Raw genomic sequence first — 21,105 nt, 5'->3', positions numbered from 1 at the left:
GCCACTGGCTGTTCAGAGTCACGGTTTTTAAGTGCTGTTCTTATGGCGTGGCGGTGATTGGCCATACGCTCACGAAGTGTGCCAGAGGTCTTCCCTATGTAGAAGCAGGAACATGGACAAAACAATAAGTATATAACGTGAGTGGTGGTACACGTTATGGAGTGTCGAATAGAAAATGTTCGATTGGTGTGTGGGTGATGGAAAACTTTAGTACCCACTAGGCCATTGCACGTTGTGCAGCCCAAACAGCGGTAGGAGCCTTTTATATTCCTTTTCTTTATAGTCGAATAACTTTGTTTGGGATCCGTTTTCACCAGAAGATCTTTGAGATTGGTTCCCCTCTTAAACCCAACCATAGGTCGTAGATTCTGAGTAAATGTGAGTTTTGGGTCCGAAGACATAATTGGCCAGTGCTGTCGGAGGATCTGGCCAATATTTTTTGTCTCTGGAGTAAAAGTGGTGGACATAATGAGCTTGTCACTAGCATCCCTTTTGGGTTTGGGAATAAGCAATTCCGTCTGTGTTAGCATTGAAACGGATTCAATGGCGTCCTGTATTATCGGGATCTTGTAGCCCCTGTTCTGGAACCTCTCGCCCACTCCTTTCAATTGGGAGACCCCAGCTTCAGGATTAGAATTGTTGCGCATTGTTCTTATACATTGTGATTTTACTATGCCTTTTAATAGGGCTGGAGGATGGCAACTATCTGCCCTTAGTATGGAGTTGCGGTCGGTGGGTTTATGATATAATGTGGTTCCTAATTTGTTGGAATCCTTGAAAACTGTCAAGTCCAAGAAATGAATGGATACGGTATCCTCTGTCATCTTGAACTTGACGTTGTTGGTAGTGTTATTAAACACATCAAACCATTTATGGAGTTCCTCCAGGCCCCCTCGCCACACCAAGAAAATGTCATCTATGTATCTGTAATAACAGATGATGGATACATTCGGCGTGTTCCACAGATACATATTTTCAAATTGTGACATGTAAATGTTGGCGTACGAGGGGGCCATGGAGGAACCCATGGCTGTGCCAGCAGTTTGCAAATAAAAACTATTTTCGAATCGAAAATAGTTTTTAAACAGGCAGAATTCAATGAGGGACAATAGAAATTCTACTGGCGGACCCTCATAAAGGGGGTTACCCGTGAGATGCTCTTGTATGGCTTTAAGTCCATCAAGATGGGGTATGATGGTATACAGACTGTTGACATCCAGAGTGACGAGTAAATCGTCTGCGCCTGTAGCACAATATGTGGACGTACTTTTACAGCCAGTGGTGAAGGAAACACGGTCTTACGTGATGGACACGAATGATTTCATTCGTAAAATATGGACTGTTGACATCCAGCCAGACGATTTACTCGTCACTCTGGATGTCAACAGTCTGTATACCATCATACCCCATCTTGATGGACTTAAAGCCATACAAGAGCATCTCACGGGTAACCCCCTTTATGAGGGTCCGCCAGTAGAATTTCTATTGTCCCTCATTGAATTCTGCCTGTTTAAAAACTATTTTCGATTCGAAAATAGTTTTTATTTGCAAACTGCTGGCACAGCCATGGGTTCCTCCATGGCCCCCTCGTACGCCAACATTTACATGTCACAATTTGAAAATATGTATCTGTGGAACACGCCGAATGTATCCATCATCTGTTATTACAGATACATAGATGACATTTTCTTGGTGTGGCGAGGGGGCCTGGAGGAACTCCATAAATGGTTTGATGTGTTTAATAACACTACCAACAACGTCAAGTTCAAGATGACAGAGGATACCGTATCCATTCATTTCTTGGACTTGACAGTTTTCAAGGATTCCAACAAATTAGGAACCACATTATATCATAAACCCACCGACCGCAACTCCATACTAAGGGCAGATAGTTGCCATCCTCCAGCCCTATTAAAAGGCATAGTAAAATCACAATGCATAAGAACAATGCGCAACAATTCTAATCCTGAAGCTGGGGTCTCCCAATTGAAAGGAGTGGGCGAGAGGTTCCAGAACAGGGGCTACAAGATCCCGATAATACAGGACGCCATTGAATCCGTTTCAATGCTAACACAGACGGAATTGATTATTCCCAAACCCAAAAGGGATGCTAGTGACAAGCTCATTATGTCCACCACTTTTACTCCAGAGACAAAAAATATTGGCCAGATCCTCCGACAGCACTGGCCAATTATGTCTTCGGACCCAAAACTCACATTTACTCAGAATCTACGACCTATGGTTGGGTTTAAGAGGGGAACCAATCTCAAAGATCTTCTGGTGAAAACGGATCCCAAACAAAGTTATTCGACTATAAAGAAAAGGAATATAAAAGGCTCCTACCGCTGTTTGGGCTGCACAACGTGCAATGGCCTAGTGGGTACTAAAGTTTTCCATCACCCACACACCAATCGAACATTTTCTATTCGACACTCCATAACGTGTACCACCACTCACGTTATATACTTATTGTTTTGTCCATGTTCCTGCTTCTACATAGGGAAGACCTCTGGCACACTTCGTGAGCGTATGGCCAATCACCGCCACGCCATAAGAACAGCACTTAAAAACGGTGACTCTGAACAGCCAGTGGCGCGACATTGCGCTAAGAAGGCACACTCAGTGTCCTCCATCCGCTATATCCTAATAGACCACATACCCCCACTGGATCGGGGGGGCAACCGGAACAAGCAACTCTTGAAACGAGAGGCCCAGTGGATGTTCAGATTAGGCACAATACAGCCAGGTGGCCTGAACACTATGCCGGACTTTAAAAGCATTATGTGACCAAGAACTGGGGTGCTACATACTTGGGGTATGCCAGGTGGACATTGTGGCTCCGTTTTGGCACACATTCCACTCTCCCCTAGATGTAGGGGAAGGTGTTGTGCGCCTAACGGCATGGTTTAGGGGGGGACATCTGTCTCCACCTTCTCCGTGGATGCCTGGTCCGCTGGGAGCCATTACCCACTGCTTTAATATGCACCACCAGTCTTAAAAATGGACATAAAAAATTATTTCACCCACTTGGACAAATCCCAAAGGTGGACAGTATCCACATGAGCTATATGTCCTTCTGACCAGTACCATAACTACCTCTTTTTGCAGATCCTCGTTTGTTTTACAATTATGTTTGTGGATAGAATTTGAAAATAAGGTTCTTTTTCCTCACACGATCTTGTGCATAGCCATTTACATTTACATGTGGCCGATGTAAGCTACAATCCTTTAATGGCCAAATCGAATGCATATAAAAATGGTGCCCCAGCGTTATAACAGCACAGCCCTACAATAATACATATATTGTATATACTCCTTTTCCTTATACTGTTCCCATTCGATATATCTATTTGTTTGCACATACATTGTAGCAGCACACATGCTAAACGTCATCCTGCTTCAATATACTGGTGATACATTGTAAGACACAGCACCCATATCTGCAACATTGTATTTGCGTCTCATTTACAATTTGCCACTCTAATTACCTGTACTGTTATATGGTCCAACTTTTTAATTTTTTAAATTTTTAATGATTATTTTCAATATGCGATATGATCGTATACAGTTTGAAAACTGTGGTCCCATACAGCTGGCACGTAATTATAAATTCTACATAAGCTGTGACACTTTCGGATAAACCGGATTGTATATGATCACCATGGTGACTGTCTCCATGCCGACTGGACGCAGTAACATTTAACACCGCATATTCATCACAAAAGTTTATAGGCACTTATGATAATGTGGCACATTTTTGTTATAACAAGTCTCTACATTAGTATGTCACCCTAATATGTTTAAAATTGTAGAGTGTATAATTTTATATTAATTTTATGTTTGTTGATCTAATCCGTAAACCGGAAGTGAGGCAATACAACTTCCGGTTTCGGGCAACACTGTGGAACGCAAGATGCGTTCCAAATTCAAAAAAAATTGGCGCACTTTTCATTTGGAGACACTCAGGTTGATGTGATGTAATTGATATGTAACACTATAAATGAGTTGGATTTTGTTTGTTTTGCATGCTGATGAAGGGGTTGTGAACCCCGAAAACGTTCCATTAAATTGGTTTCTTTTGCAAAAAGTCCTGAGAGTGCATTCTCTTGTTTTCTATTTTACAATACATCATTGCACCCAGGCGTGTTGACCATTGGTGGGCTGAACTGGAAATCGTTTACTACTATATATATATATATATATATATATATATATATATATATATATATATATATATATATATATATATATATATATATATATATATATATATATATATATATATATATATATATATATATATATACATACATGTACATACATATACAGTATCCGACAAAAGTGAATGCACCCCTCACATTTTTGTAAATATTTTACTATATCTTTTCATGTGACAACACTGAAGAAATTACACTTTGCTACAATGTAAAGTAGTGAGTGTACAGCCTGTATAACAGTGTAAATTTGCTGTCCCCTCAAAATAACTCAACACACAACCATTAATGTCTAAACCATTGGCAACAAAAGTGAGTACACCCCTAGGTGAAAATGTCCAAATTGGGCTCAAAGTGGCAATATTTTTTGTGGCCACCATTATTTTCCAGCACTGCCTTAACCCTTTTGGTAGTGGAGTTCACCAGAGCTTCACAGGTTGCCACTGGAATCCTCTTCCACTCCTCCATGACAACATCACGGAGCTGGTGGATGTTAGAGACCTTGTGCTACCCCACCTTCTGTTTGAGAATGCCCCACAGATGCTCAATAGTGTTTATTTCTGGAGACATGCATGGCCAGTCCATCACCTTTACCCTCAGCTTCTTTAGCAAGGCAGTGGTCTTCTTGGAGGTGTGTTTGGGGTCGTTATCATGTTGGAATACTGCCCTGCGGTCCAGTCTCTGAAGGGAGGGGATCATGCTCTGCTCCAGTATGTCACAATACATGTTGGCATTCATGGTTCCCTCAATGAACTGTAGCTCCGCAGTTCCGGCCCAGACCATGACACTCACACCACCATGCTTGACTATAAGCAAGACACACTTGTCTTTGTACTCCTCACCTGGTTGTCTTATCGGATCACAGGACATGGTTACAGTAATCCATGTCCTTAGGCTGCTTGTCTTCAGCAAACTGCATGCTTTCTTGTGCATCATCTTTAGAAGAGGCTTCTTTCTTGGACAACAACCATGCAGACCAATTTAATTTAGTGTGCGGCATATGGTCTGAGCACTGACAGTCTGACCCCCCACCCCTTCAACCTCTGCAGCAATGCTGGCAGCACTTATACATCTATTTCCCAAAGACAACCTCTGGGTATGACGCTGAGCATGTGCACTCAACTTCTTTGGTCGAATATGGCAAGGCCTGTTCTGAGTGGAACCTGTCCTGTGAAACCGCTGTATGGTCTTGCCCCCCGTGCTGCAGCTCAGTTTCAGGGTCTTGGCAATCTTCTTATAGCCTAGGCCATCTTTATGTAGAGCAACAATTCTTTTTTTCAGATCCTCAGAGTTCTTTGCTATGAGGTGCCATGTTGAACTTCCAGTGACCAGTATGAGAGAGTGTGAGAATTTAACACACCTGCTCCCCATTCACACCTGAGACCTTGTAACACTAATGAGTCACATGACACCGGGGAGGGAAAATGGCTAATTGGACCCAATTTGGACATTTCCACTTAGGGGTGTACTCACTTTTGTTGCCAACGGTTTAGATATTAATGGCTGTGTGTTGAGTTATTTTGAGGGGACAGCAAATTTACACTGTTATACAGGCTGTACACTCACTACTTTACAATGTAGCAAAGTGTCATTTCTTCAGTGTTGTCACATGAAAAGATATAATAAAATATTTTCAAAAATGTGAGGGGTGTACTTACTTTAGTGGGATACTGTACATACACACACACACACATCCAGAAAAAGACTGCACTCACTGGTCTTTTAGGTAAAAAAATACTTTTAATATTCCATGTTAAAATGGGAAAATTAGCATGACGTTTCGGTGCTGTACTAGCACCTTTATCAAATGTTCCCAAAATGAAAAGGAAAGTCTCAGTGCAGGTGCATCCTCAGCATGATGCCCCAAAGTCACAAAACCTCAGTGTTTTTAAACACCTCCTACATAGGCAATCAACAGTAACAGTTTGCAGCCAAGTGTGATACGTGTGTGTGTTGCAACCGAGCATATCCTGCTCTCAGCCGGTGGTTAATCACATTCTGATTGGTGTGAATCATTACACATTCTGGCCAATTGTGTTATAGAGGCTCCACATGGCTAATTTGCATATCCAACAACACAGATGTTAGGCCCCGCTCATCTGGATCGTGTCACGATGTATATTGGATCATTTTAGACCAAAGGGAGTAAGTAAAGCCGGATATAAATCACACGTTCCTTGGCATCTTTGCTGCAACTAGGAGACCATCCCTCCATATCCGTGTCCCACATATAGCGGTTATATCCGTCATCCGTAATACTTCTCACTCTGGTAACCAATTAACACAGTTTTGAACATGAACTGTGTTAATTGGATACCAGAGTGAGGAGTATGACTGATATACCCGCTATATGTGGGACACAGATATGGAGCATGGTCTCCTAGTTGCTGTAATGTAAGGTGTTTGGGTATATATTATACACAAATATAGATGCCATCAGTCTTTTGCGTATTATATCTTGGGTCCCCAGTGACACCCTGTTAAAATGTATACACAGGTTCCACAGGAGATTCCTTGGAGGTCTGGGAGCCTGTGAATCTGCAGCATTTGGAGAAGGAGCTGCGAGGAGCACTCTCCCGTGGAATACGGAGCCTGGCTGTAGTCCTCATGCACTCATACACGTAAGCAGAGACCCCTTGTACACTCTGTTGTAGTATTATTACACCAGTAATTCTCTATCAGTCACAGTACACTGGGGTCGCACAACATCTGGTGGGATATGAAAGCTGTTTAGAATAGATTAGATAATAGCACAGTAAACTGGATTTTGAGTATTTAAGCAATTGTAGATACATAAGACCATACACATATTTTGACAGCAGGTAAGAACCAGGCGTTTGCCTGTACTTCCTTGAAGTGTAATAACAAAACTCTGGTTAATATGCGACATGATCTTTGGTTGAGATTGCTTACATGTGTAAACCTCTGGTTATGGTGTGCCATGTTTTGGGCCTGAGATTGCTTACATGTGTAAACCTCTGGTTATGGTACGCTATGTTCTGGGGATAAGATTACTTACATGTGTAAACTTCTGGTTATGGTGTACCATTTTCTGGGGTTGAGATTGCTTACACGTGTAAACCTCTGGTTATGGTGGGCTATATTCTGGTGTTGAGATTGCTTACACGTGTAAAGCTCTGGTTATGGTGGGCTATATTCTGGGGTTGAGATTGCTTACATGTGTGAACCTCTGTTTATGGTGGGCTATATTCTTGGGTTGAGATTGCTTACATGCGTGAACCTCTGCTTATGGTGGGCTATATTCTGGGGTTGAGATTGCTTACACGTGTGAACCTCTGGGTATGGTGTGCCATGTTCAGGGAATGAGATTGCTTACACGTGTAAACCTCTGGTTATGATGCACTATATTCTGGGGTTGAGATTGCTTAAACGTGTAAACCTCTGGTTATGATGCGATTTATTCTGGGGTTGAGATTGCTTATATGTGCTTACTTGTGTAAAGCTCTGGTTATCGGTCAGATCTATTGAAATCTCATGCATCAGTTAAACCTGGAAATTGTTTGGCCTAGCAATTAACTATAGACTGACACTTAGCTGGGGCAGTATTATCTACATTAGGTCTTAAAAAGGCTGTCAGGGAAACTGACATCTCATTGTCCTACAGGTGGTCCTCACATGAGCGTCAGGTTGGGGAGCTGGCTCGTTCCTTAGGATTCTCCCATGTGTCCTTGTCGTCAGAGGTGATGCCGATGATCCGTATGGTACCTCGAGGGTACACAGCCTGTGCTGATGCATATCTCACCCCTTGTATACAAAGATATCTTGACGGCTTCCGCAGTGGCTTTCATAACCAGCTGAAGGTGAGACACTAGAGATCTAGACTTGCTTGGGGACAAGGGCATATTGTGTGGATTACAAAATAGGTACATGCAACAGAACACAGGGACATACTCCGTGACAGGGGACACAGCAAAATATAATGGGATACAGGAATATGCTTTGTGACAAGGAACAGATGAATGTGGGATTGTATATACAGGGATATGCTGTACTGGCTTCCCAAGTGTACACAACACAGTGCCTTAAACAGTTATATTTCTTGACCTGAAAGGAAAGCACCAAACTGAGAAAGTAAGCGTAGGCAGCTGCCTGATTTGCCCATCCCATACCAGATGTATCTCAGACTATTGCTGCACATAACCGCAGCTCATATAGATGGCTTCATGAAAATAGATATTCTCATGCATGAGATTTTGCACTTGTGATGTGAGACAATATGTTATATAAAAGTGTTCCCCATGTATCTGTTTATACAAGTTCTAACTGTAAATATAACACTGCCCCACACCTACATATGGTAAACATTGGTACAGAGAAATCCTGTTCCTCATTATAATACATAAGTGTTATCTGCTGCAGTCGATCCTAGTGGGCTTATTGTAGAAAAACGGTGTGTGAGGCTGCAAATGTGTGTGAGGCTGCTTGAGACACTTGCAAGTAAATGTGCTTACATTTCCGTGCGAATACTAGAATGAACACATTAATATTTTTTGCAAACAATAAAAAACAACACTAGTTCAAGTTCAAGACTCAACTGAAGTTACTCTATAACTCTTTAACAAGGCAACAAACAAACAAAAAAAATTGATTCATCGATGTGGTTAAACCCATTACACTTAAGGCAGGAAAGGATTTGAATGTATATTACTCATTAAAGATCATTGTCACTTAATTGTGTGTCAGCCAATAAGTATGTAAGTTTTATTTTTGTTCTAGTTCAATACTTACCCATTAAAAATATTTAAAAAGAAAATCTTTTGCGTGCTGCCACTGGCTTGTAGCAGAGCAATACCTACTACACTAGGATTTACAATAACCTTAACTGCAAAGGGCTCCAATGCACTTATACATATATACACGTATAAATACATATGCACACACACACACACATATATATATATATATATATATATATATCAAATTTAAAACCCTAAGCTACTAGCCAGGACAAAATGTTATCTGCCACTTTTAATCCCACGACTGCTTCACCCCCTCTTTGCATGTGTTTAGCTATTGTGAAACATTTTGTAATATTGTTTTAATTTCTTTCCTAAGATATGGTGAGTTCCCGGCTTCATCAATTACTGTTAGGAATATCACTCCTGGCCAGCAGGAGGAGGCAAAGAGAACCACAGCCAAGCTGTTAAGTATTACTCTTCTTCCCACAAACCCCAGTCATTCTCTTTGCCTTGGTGCATGGAGGAGGTGAAATTTGGTGTCTGAAGAAAATTGAATTTATTATCTGCAAGCAGGTTTTAAGATGGGTCTAGCTGTACTCCACGATAGTCTCTTCAGTAGGGCCGTGGTGGCTTTAAAGCAGTTAGGAACTTGTAAGGTGGGCCTTGCTGCATTTTCCTAACATTTTGCTGCCCTAATATAGAAAGCCAGAGTAGGTTTACTCTGTTCTCTCTTTTTGACAGGTCTCTGGGAGGAACTGTGTCCTCTCATACCTTGTGGACTGTCTACATGCTGGACAGCGGAGTTGGCAGGTAAGTGCCTTTGCTTCCAGGTAGGGAGATTATGCACTAAAAAGATTAGCCTGCATTTTTCAATTGGGATTTAGATAATCCTGGGGTCAGGATTTAACTGACATGGGGCAGGCACTATAATGCATGTGTGAGACCTAGAGGCCGAATTATCAAATGTCTGTCGGACCTGATCCGACAGTGCAGATCAGGTCTGACAGACTTCGCTGAATGCAGAGAGCAATACGCTTGCCGTATTCAGCATTGCACCAGCATCTCACAAGAGCTGCTGGTGCAACGCTGCCCCATGCAGATTCACAGCCAATCGGCCGCCAGCAGAGAGGTATCAATCAACCCGATTGTACTCGATCGGGTTGAATTGTGGCGATTCCTGTCCGCCTCATCAGTGCAGGTGGACAGGGTTATGGAGCAGCGGTCTTTGGACTGCTGCTCCATAACTTGTGTTTCTGGCGAGTCTGAAGACTCGCCAGAAACACGGGCCCTCAAGCTCCGTACAAAGCTTGATAAATGGGCCTCCTAGTGTACTTTGTGGACTGTATTATAGACCATTCCTATTTGACTATGAAGTAGGGTCAGAATGTTAAAAAAAATTCTCACTGTGTAGTTCAGTGGGAGGTGCTGCGTCTCTGTCAGAAGGGCGGAACTTGTTTTCGCGCCTTCCTGTGGCGCAGTGAGTTTAATGTCTAGAGCGACTGCACAGAGATGAGAAGTACCACCGTGCGTTTTCAGCAGAGTAGCCATTTTCAGCCGATTTCTCTGATATCGTATTTGAGAGGAATTAGGCGCCTCAGTAGAGACTGAGGTGTGAAATTGCCTGGGCGTTATTTTTGGAGCATGGTTTCGCTCTATTTAAATCCTTTATTTTTTTTCTAATGGGTAATTCTCTAGCTGCAGGCTGCAGGATTTTTTGTTGACACATAATAACAAATCATTCAAGATTGCTATATCGTTAGCGTGTATATTTAAAGACATATTTTATTTTTTCAGAAATAATTGTTGATCTCTAACCATGTCTGATTCGGAGCAGGGATCTGCTCAACTGAATTCATGTCTGTTATGTTTAGAAGCACAAATTGCTTCCCCCATGCAGTTTTGTTCCTCATGTGTTAAGAAAATATTACAAAATAAAGATGTTTTTTGGTACTGAGCCCAAGGTCTCTCAGGATGATGCTGTTCAGTATTACCACAGCCCTCTCCTTCTTCTTCCCAAGCCTCAATGGCATCACATGCAGTGCCCTGCTGTTCCTCTATGACTCCTGGGGGAGTATATTTGAAAGCAGAAATTGCTGCTCAGGTTTCTTCAGCAGTATCTGCGACTTTAGCTTCCTTCCCAATGTTAAGGGAGAAGCAAAAGAGGAAACATAAAGATTCAGATGATAAGGTTTCTGATTCCAGCAATGCCTCTCAGATGGTTCTTCCTCTTAAATCTGATGAGGAAGATTCATCTGGAGCTTCTGAGGATGAAATTTCAGATTCGGACAGTGTAATACCTTCATCTGAAGCGGATGTAGTATCTTTCAGATTTAAAGGGACACTGAAACCAAATTTTTTCTTTTGTGATTCAGATAGAGCAGCAATTTTAAGCAACTTTCTAATTTACTCCTATTATCAATTTTTCTTTGTTCTCTTGCTATCTTTATTTGAAAAAGAAGGCATCTAAGCTATGGAGCCAGCCAATTTTTGGTTGAGAACCTGGACAGCACTTGTTTATTGGTGGGTGAATTTATCCACCAATCAGCAAGAACAACCCAGGTTGTTCACCAGAAATGGTCCGGCATCTAAACTTACATTCTTGCTTTTCAAATTAAAGATACCAGGAGAATGAAGAACATTTTATAATAGGAGTAAAATAGAAAGTTGCTTAAAATTGCATGCTCTATCCGAATCACGAAAGAAAAAATTGGGTTTAGTGTCCCTTTAAAGGAGGTTTTGGTAACTTTGAATGACTGTAGTCGTCCATCCTAAAAATCCAGTAAACTTAATAGTTACTTTGATGTTCCTTCCTCTAAGGAGGTTTTTTTACTGGTGCCAGACCGTGCTTTAGACATTATTACTCAGGAATGAGAGAAACCAGGGTTTCCCTTTTCCCCGTCTCCTATTTTCAAGAAGATGTTTACGGTTGTGGATTCTATAAAGGAGCCATGGCACATGGTACCTAAGGTAGAAGGGGTCACTTCTACTTTGGCGAAGAGAACTACTATTCCTATTGAGGATAGCTGCTCTTTTAAGGACCCTATGGACAAAAAGCTGGAGGCTTATTTGAAGAAAATATATGTTCATATAGGCCTCCAATGGCAACCTGCAGTGTGTATTGCCAGTGTGACAAGTGCGGCATCCAATTGGTTCGATGCCTTGTCTGATTCTCTTCAGGTAGAGACTTCTTTGGATGAGATCCAAGACAGAATTAAGGCTCTTAAGATAGCCAGTTCCTTTATTTCTGATGCTATTCTGCAGGTTGTTCGACATTGTGGTTGAAGTCTTGGTCAGCGGATGTTTCCTCTAAGGTCAAGCTTCTGGTGATTCCTTACAAGTGTAAGACCTTGTTTGGACCTGGTCTGACGGAGATAATTTCTGATATTACAGGCAGGAAAGGGTCTTTCCTACCACAGGATAAGAAGAATAGAACGAAAGGACATCAAAATATTTTTCGTTCCTTTTGTAGCTTCAGAGGAAAGTCCTCTCCTTCTTCTTCCAAGCAGGAGCAGTCCAAGTCTTCTTGGAGATCCAATCAGTCTTGGAACGAGGGGAAACAATCTAAGAAACCCACAGCTGACTCCAAATCAGCATGAAGGGTTTGCCCCCGATCCGGGATCGGATCACGCCGGGGGCACACTTTCCCAGTTTTCTCAAGCTTGGATACAAGATGTCCCAGATCCTTGGGCTGTGGACATAGTATCTCAGGGTTACAAATTGGAATTCAAGACTTTTCCTCCCAGAGGCAGGTTCCACCTCTCAAGATTATCTGTAGACCAGATAAAAAGAGATGTTCTTGAAATGTGTGCAGGATCTTTCCTCCCTGGGAGTGATATTTCCAGTCCCAGTACAGGAACTGGGTCTAGGTTTCTATTCCAATCTGTTTGTGGTTCCCAAAAAAGAGGGAATTTTCTGACCTATTTTAGACCGGAAGTGTCTAAACAAGTTTCTCAGAAAACTGTCCTTCAAGATGGAAACTATCCGTTCCATTCTTCTTTTAGTGCAGGATGGTCAGTTCATGATGACCATAGACCTGAAGGATGCATACCTTCATGTTCCCATTCATAGGGATCTTCACAATTTTCTGAAATTTGCCTTTCTGGACAAACACTTTCAGTTTGTTGCTATTCCGTTTGGCCTTGCCACAGCTCCCAGAATTTTCTCGAAGGTTCTGGGGGCTCTCTTGGCAGTGATCAGGTCTTGGGGAATTGCTGTAGTGCCATACCTGGACAACTTATTGGTTCAGAGATCTTGTTGTCTTTTCTATGTTCCCACGGATGGAAAGTAAATCTGAAAGAGTTCCCTTGTTCCAGCTACAAGGGTAGTTTTCTTAGGGACCATAATAGATTCCTTGGCTATGAAAATATTCTTTCCTCTTGCCTCTCTCTGCAGTCTACTGTTTGGCCATCAGTGGCTCAATGTATGGAGGTAATTGCTCTGATGGTCGCTTCCATGGACATCATTACCTTTGCTTGGTTCCATTTGAGAGCTCTGCAATTATGCATGCTCAGGCAATGGAATGGAGACCATTCAGATCTCTTTTAGAGGATAGATCTAGATCAGTCGACAAGAGACTCTCTCCCGTGCTGACTATCTCAGGAGCATCTGTCTCGGGGCACATGCTCCTGGAGACCTTCCTGGGTGATTGTGACCACGGACGCCAGCCTTCGGGGCTGGGGAGCAGTCTGTGATTCATTAAAGGCGCAAGGACTATGTACTCGGGAGGAGTCTGCTCTCCCCATAAACATCTTGGAGTTGAGAGCTTTGATGGCTTGACCTCAGTTGTCCTTATCCCGGTTTATCAGGTTCCAGTCAGACAATATCATCTCAGTTGCTTACATCAACCACCAGAGAGGAACTCGGAGTTCCTTAGCCATGAAGTAGGTGGCTCGGATTGTTCAGTGGGCGGAAGCTCACGATTGCTGTCTATCCGCCATCCACATTCCAGGTGTGGGCAACTGGGAAGCGGATTTCCTGAGCAGACAGACTTTTCATCCCGGAGAGTGGGCACTCCATCCAGAGGTGTTCTCCAGCTTAACCCTCAAATGGGAGGTGCCGGAGCTGGATCTGATGGCATCTCAGCAGAACGCCAAGCTTCCAAGGTACGGTTCAAGGTCAAGAGACCCTCAGGCCGCTCTGATAGATGCTGTGGCGGTTCCTTGGACTTTCAGACTGGCATGCCTGGTTCCTCTATTTGCTCTCCTTCCACGAGTCATTGCTCGTATCAGACAGGAGAGAGCATCAGTGATTCTCATAGCTCCTGCGTGGCCTCGCAGGATTTGGTATGCGGACCTAGTGGAGATGTCATCTCTGCCTCCTTGGAGATTATCTCTGAGGAAGGACCTTCTAATTCAGGGTCCCTTCCTTCATCCAAATCTTGTTTCTCTGCAGCTGACTGCTTGGATATTGAACGCTTAGTTCTGTCTAAGTGTGGGTTTTGGAGTCGGTCATTGAGACCATGATTCAGGCTTGCAAGCCTGTTACTAGAAAAATTTACCATAAGATATGTCGTAAATATCTTTATTGGTGCGAATCCAAGGGCTACTCTTGGGGGTTAGGATTCCTAGGATTTTGTCTTTTCTCCAGTCTGGAGAAATGTCTGGAGAAGGGTTTGTCAGTTAGTACCCTGAAGGGTCAGATTTCTGCCTTATATTTAGTTACATAAGCCTCTGGCGGATGTGCCAGATGTGCAATCTTTTTGTCAGGCCTTGGTCAGAATTAGGCCTGTGTTTAAATCTGTTGCTCCTCCTTTGAGCCTTAACCTTGTTCTTACAGCAGGCTCCGTTTTTGAGCCATTACATTCCATAGATATTAAGTTGTTACCTTGGAAGGTTTTGTTCCTTATTGCTATCTCTTCTGCTCGGAGAGTGTCGGAACTTTCAGCTTTACAGTGTGATTCTCCTTATCTTATCTTTCATGCGGATAAGGCGGTTCTTCGTACTAAGTTAGGTTTCCTTCCTATGGTTGTTACAGATAGAAATATTAATCAGGAGATTGTTGTTCCTTCTCTATGTCCTAATCCTTCTTCTCACAAGGAACGTTTGTTGCACAACTTGGATGTTGTGCGTGCTCTTAAATTCTATCTACAGGATTTTCGCCAGTCTTGTGCCTGTTTGTTTGTTTCTCTGGGAAACTTAAAGGTCCGAAAGCTACTGCTACTACTCTTTCTTTCTGGTTATGAAGTATAATTCATTTGGCGTATGAGACTGCTGGTCAGCAGCCTCCTGAGAGATTTACGGCTCATTCCGCCTTTTATTTTCCGACAGTTATTTTTTACTAAACCTTAGGCACTTCTACTCATTTTTTCTCCATTTACCTTCGGTTGAATGACTGGGGTTTGTGGGAAGAGGAGTGATACTTAACAGCTTGGCTGTGGTGATCTTTGCCTCTTCCTGCTGGCCAGGAGTGATATTCCTAACAGTAATTGATGAAGCCGTGGACTCACCATATCCAGAAAGAAAGAAATGTATTGGTTAAGCATACATTTTGTTTTTATACCATAACAAATGAAATAATACTACATACAGTAATATATTAACAAAAACAAGTTCATAGCCGTTAGAAACACCAATTAGAAATTCTGGGGAAGACAACAGCAGGATAGGAAAAGGAAGTTGTTGAATTGAGAGAATGTAGAGAGTGCTAAGAGTCATGGAAGGTCATAGCAGACATGGAGATTTTTATTTTTAATAATTATCGGTCCCTTCTTGCTCTTAAAGGGATATGAAACCCATTTTTTTTCTTTCATGATTTAGAGAGCATATGGTTTTAAACATCTTTCTAATTAGCTTCATTCTCTTGTTATCCTTTGCTGAAAAGCATATATAGATAGGCTCAGTAGCTGCTGATTGGGTGCTGCACATAGATGCCTCGTGGGATTGGCTCACGCATGTGCATTGCTATTTCTTCAACAAAGGATATATAAAGAATTAAGCAAATTAGACAATAGAAGTAAATTGGAATATTGCTTAAATTTGCATTCTCTATCTGAATCACGAAAGAAACATTTTGGGTCTAGTGTCCCTTTAATCATTACACTCTTTCTTTTCTCCTCTCTAATATCTCTTCACTCTTTTTTTTTCTCCATTCTCTGTTAACTCTCCCATCTTCTCCACTTCCACTTTTTCTCTACAGTCTCTCGCTCTGCCCAGTTTACCCTCTCAGAAGTAACAGTCTAAGCACTAATGGGTTCCCTACAGCCCTAGAGGAATAACATAGTTTTAGCACATAGCCCAAAATGTGTGTTTGTCAGTGCTGCAATAGGAATGTACATTCTGCAAATACAATGTGCCAACTTGCTACTTACAACATGCCACCAGACTTCAGACATTCACTAACTAGCTTTCACTCGCCACTGTTCAATTTCCACTCACCAATGGCTAGTGGGCTAGTGGAAATGTTGTGCCCTGTACATATATACGCACATACACATACATATTTAGACATCTATATGCATGTATCTGTATATTGAAGCCCTTTGCAGCCTTTTTTTTTCTAACACCTGAGACCTCATATCTTTGAACCCTTATAACTGTTTGTGCAACATATTTTAATACTTTTTATTAGACAGTGTTATTATGTGTGTAACTGTACTGTGTAATGTATATTTATTAGACAGTGTTATTATGTGTGTAACTGTACTGTGTAATGTATATTTATTAGACAGTGTTATTATGTGTGTAACTGTACTGTGTAATGTATATTTATTAGACAGTGTTATTATATGTGTAACTGTACTGTGTAATGTATATTTATTAGACAGTGTTATTATATGTGTAACTGTACTGTGTAATGTATATTTATTAGATAGTGTTATTATGTGTGTAACTGTACTGTGTAATGTATTTTTATTAGACAGTGTTATTATGTGTGTAACTGTACTGTGTAATGTATATGTATTACATAGTGTTATTATGTGTATAACTGTACTGTTTAATGTATATTTATTAGACAGTGTTATTATGTGTGTAACTGTACCGTGTAATGTATTGTTATTAGATAGTGTTATTATGTGTGTAACTGTACTGTGTAATGTATTGTTATTAGATAGTGTAATTATGTGTGTAACTGTACTGTGTAATGTATTGTTATTAGATAGTGTTATTATGTGTGGAACTGTACTGTGTAATGTATTGTTATTAGATAGTGTTATTATGTGTGTAACTGTACTGTGTAATGTATATTTATTAGATAGTGTTATTATGTGTGTAACTGTACTGTGTAATGTATATTTATTAGATAGTGTTATTATGTGTGTAACTGTACTGTGTAATATATATTTATTAGACAGTGTTATTATGAGTGTAACTGTACTGTGTAATGTATATTTATTAGATAGTGTTATTATGAGTGTAACTGTACTGTGTAATGTATATTTATTAGTGTTATTATGTGTGTAACTGTACTGTGTAATGTATATTTATTAGATGGTGTTATTATAAGAGTAACTGTACTGTGTAATGTATATTTATTAGATAGTGTTATTATGAGTATAACTGTACTGTGTAATGTATATTTATTAGATAGTGTTATTATGTGTGTAACTGTACTGTGTAATGTATATTTATTAGACAGTGTTATTATGTGTGTAAATGTACTGTGTAATGTATATTTATTAGATAGTGTTATTATGTGTGTAACTGTACTGTGTAATGTATATTTATTAGACAGTGTTAATATGAGTGTAAATGTACTGTGTAATGTATATTTATTAGACAGTGTTATTATGTGTGTAACTGTACTGTGTAATGTATATTTATTAGACAGTGTTATTATGAGTGTAACTATACTGTGTAATGTATATTTATTAGACAGTGTTATTATGTGTGTAACTGTACTGTGTAACGTATATTTATTAGATAGTGTTATTATGTGTGTAACTGTACTGTGTAATGTATATTTATTAGACAGTGTTATTATGTGTGTAACTGTACTGTGTAATGTATATTTATTAGATAGTGTTATTATGTGTGTAACTGTACTGTGTAATGTATATTTATTAGACAGTGTTATTATGTGTGTAACTGTACTGTGTAATGTATATTTATTAGATAGTGTTATTATGTGTGTAACTGTACTGTGTAATGTATATTTATTAGACAGTGTTATTATGTGTGTAACTGTACTGTGTAATGTACATTTATTAGACAGTGTTAATATGAGTGTAACTGTACTGTGTAATGTATTTTTATTAGACAGTGTTAATATGAGTGTAACTGTACTGTGTAATGTATATTTATTAGACAGTGTTATTATGTGTGTAACTGTACTGTGTAATGTACATTTATTAGACGGTGTTAATATGAGTGTAACTGTACTGTGTAATGTATTTTTATTAGACAGTGTTAATATGAGTGTAACTGTACTGTGTAATGTATTTTTATTAGACAGTGTTAATATGAGTGCAACTGTTCTGTGTAATGTATTTCTATTAGACAGTGTTAATATGAGTGCAACTGTTCTGTGTAATGTATTTTTATTAGACAGTGCTAATATTAGTGTAACTGTACTATGTAATGTATTTTTATTAGATGTGTTATTATGTGTGTAACTGTACTGTGTAATGTATATTTATTAAACAGTGTTATTATAAGTGTAACTGTACGGTGTAATTTATATTTATTAGATAGTGTTATTATGTGTGTAACTGTACTATGTTATGTATATTTATTAGATAGTGTTATTATGTGTGTAACTGTACTGTGTAATGTATATTTATTAGATAGTGTTATTATGTGTGTAACTGTACTGTGTAATGTATATTTATTAGATGTGTTATTATGTGTGTAACTGTACTGTGTAATGTATATTTATTAGATGGTGTTATTATGTGTGTAATTGTACTGTGTAATGTATATTTATTAGATAGTGTTATTATGTGTGTAACTGTACTGTGTAATGTATATTTATTAGATAGTGTTATTATGTGTGTAACTATACTAAGTAATGTATATTTATTAGACAGTGTTATTATCTGTGTAACTGTACTGTGTAATGTATATTTATTAGATAGTGTTATTATGTGTGTAACTGTACTGTGTAATGTATTTTTATTAGACAGTGTTATTATGTGTGTAACTGTACTGTGTAATGTATATTTATTAGACAGTGTTGATATGAGTGTAACTGTACTGTATAATGTATATTTATTAGATAGTGTTATTATGTGTGTAACTGTACTGTGTAATGTATTTTTATTAGACAGTGTTAATATGAGTGTAACTGTACTGTGTAATGTATTTTTATTAGACAGTGTTATTATGCGTGTAATTGTACTGTGTAAAATATATTTATTAGACAGTGTTCATATGAGTGTAACTGTACTGTGTAATGTATTTTTATTAGACAGTGTTAATATGAGTGTAATTGTACTGTGTAATGTATTTTTATTAGACAGTGTTAATATGAGTGTAACTGTACTTTGTAATGTATTTTTATTAGACAGTGTTAATATTAGTGTAACTGTACTGTGTAATGTATTTCTATTAGACAGTGTTAATATGAGTGCAACTGTTCTGTGTAATGTATTTTTATTAGACAGTGCTAATATTAGTGTAACTGTACTATGTCATGTATTTTTATTAGACAGTGTTATGTGTTTAACTGTACTGTGTAATGTATATTTATTAGACAGTGTTATTATGAGTGTAACTGTACTGTGTAATGTATATTTATTAGATGGTGTTATTATGTGTGTAACTGTACTGTGTAATGTATATTTATTAGATAGTGTTATTATGTGTGTAACTGTACTGTGTAATGTATATTTATTAGACAGTATTATTATGTGTGTAACTGTACTGTGTAATGTATATTTATTAGATAGTGTTATTATGTGTGTAACTGTACTGTGTAATGTATATTTATTAGATAGTGTTATTATGTGTGGAACTGTACTGTGTTATGTATATTTATTAGACAGTGTTATTATGTGTGGAACTGTACTTTGTAATATATTTTTATTAGATGTGTTATTATGTGTGGAACTGTACTGTGTAATGTATATTTATTAGATAGTGTTATTATGTGTGGAACTGTACTTTGTAATATATTTTTATTAGATAGTGTTATTATGTGTGGAACTGTACTGTGTAATGTATATTTATTAGATAGTGTTATTATGTGTGGAACTGTACTGTGTAATGTATATTTATTAGATAGTGTTATTATGTGTGGAACTGTACTTTGTAATATATTTTTATTAGATGTGTTATTATGTGTGGAACTGTACTGTGTAATGTATATTTATTAGATAGTGTTATTATGTGTGGAACTGTACTGTGTAATGTATATTTATTAGATAGTGTTATTATGTGTGGAACTGTACTTTGTAATATATTTTTATTAGATGTGTTATTATGTGTGGAACTGTACTGTGTAATGTATATTTATTAGATAGTGTTATTATGTGTGGAACTGTACTTTGTAATATATTTTTATTAGATGTGTTATTATGTGTGGAACTGTACTGTGTAATGTATATTTATTAGATAGTGTTATTATGTGTGGAACTGTACTTTGTAATATATTTTTATTAGATGTGTTATTATGTGTGGAACTGTACTGTGTAATGTATATTTATTAGATAGTGTTATTATGTGTGGAACTGTACTGTGTAATGTATATTTATTAGATAGTGTTATTATGTGTGGAACTGTACTTTGTAATATATTTTTATTAGATAGTGTTATTATGTGTGTTACTGTACTGTGTAATGTATATTTATTAGATAGTGTTATTATGTGTGGAACTGTACTTTGTAATATATTTTTATTAGATAGTGTTATTATAAGTGTAATTGTACTGTGTAATGTATATTTATTAGATAGTGCTATAAGTGTAATTGTACTGTGTAACGTATATTTATTAGATAGTGTTATTATGTGTGTAACTGTACTGTGTAATGTATATTTATTAGATGGGGTTATTATAAGTGTAACTGTACTGTGTAAGGTATATTTATTAGATAGTGTTATTATGTGTGTAACTGTACTGTGTAATGTATATTTATTAGATAGTGTTATAATGTGTGTAACTGTACTGTGTAATGTATATTTATTAGATGGTGATAATATGAGTGTAACTGTACTGTGTAATGTATATTTATTAGACAGTGTTATTATGAGTGTAACTGTACTGTGTAATGTATATTTATTAGATAGTGTTATTATGTGTGTAACTGTACTATGTAA

The 21,105-nt window shown here is 38.6% G+C and overlaps 1 protein-coding gene across 3 annotated transcripts in view; it reads left to right on the top strand.

Moving 5' to 3' along the window:
- OPLAH (5-oxoprolinase, ATP-hydrolysing) overlaps positions 1-21,105 on the top strand; it is a 291,557-nt gene that overhangs the window by 87,864 nt on the left and 182,588 nt on the right. For all 3 annotated transcript variants that reach the window (XM_053715452.1, XM_053715451.1, XM_053715453.1), the window contains exons 5-6: positions 6,712-6,835; positions 7,840-8,035. In XM_053715452.1, the coding sequence (XP_053571427.1) occupies positions 6,712-6,835; positions 7,840-8,035 (320 nt within the window). The remainder of the gene's footprint in view (positions 1-6,711; positions 6,836-7,839; positions 8,036-21,105) is intronic.

Source organism: Bombina bombina, chromosome 5 (genome assembly GCF_027579735.1).
Source record: "Bombina bombina isolate aBomBom1 chromosome 5, aBomBom1.pri, whole genome shotgun sequence".
Taxonomy (NCBI): Eukaryota; Metazoa; Chordata; class Amphibia; order Anura; family Bombinatoridae; genus Bombina; species Bombina bombina.
The sequence above is the reverse complement of the archived record's forward strand: the minus strand, read 5'-3'. Positions and strand labels throughout refer to the sequence as shown.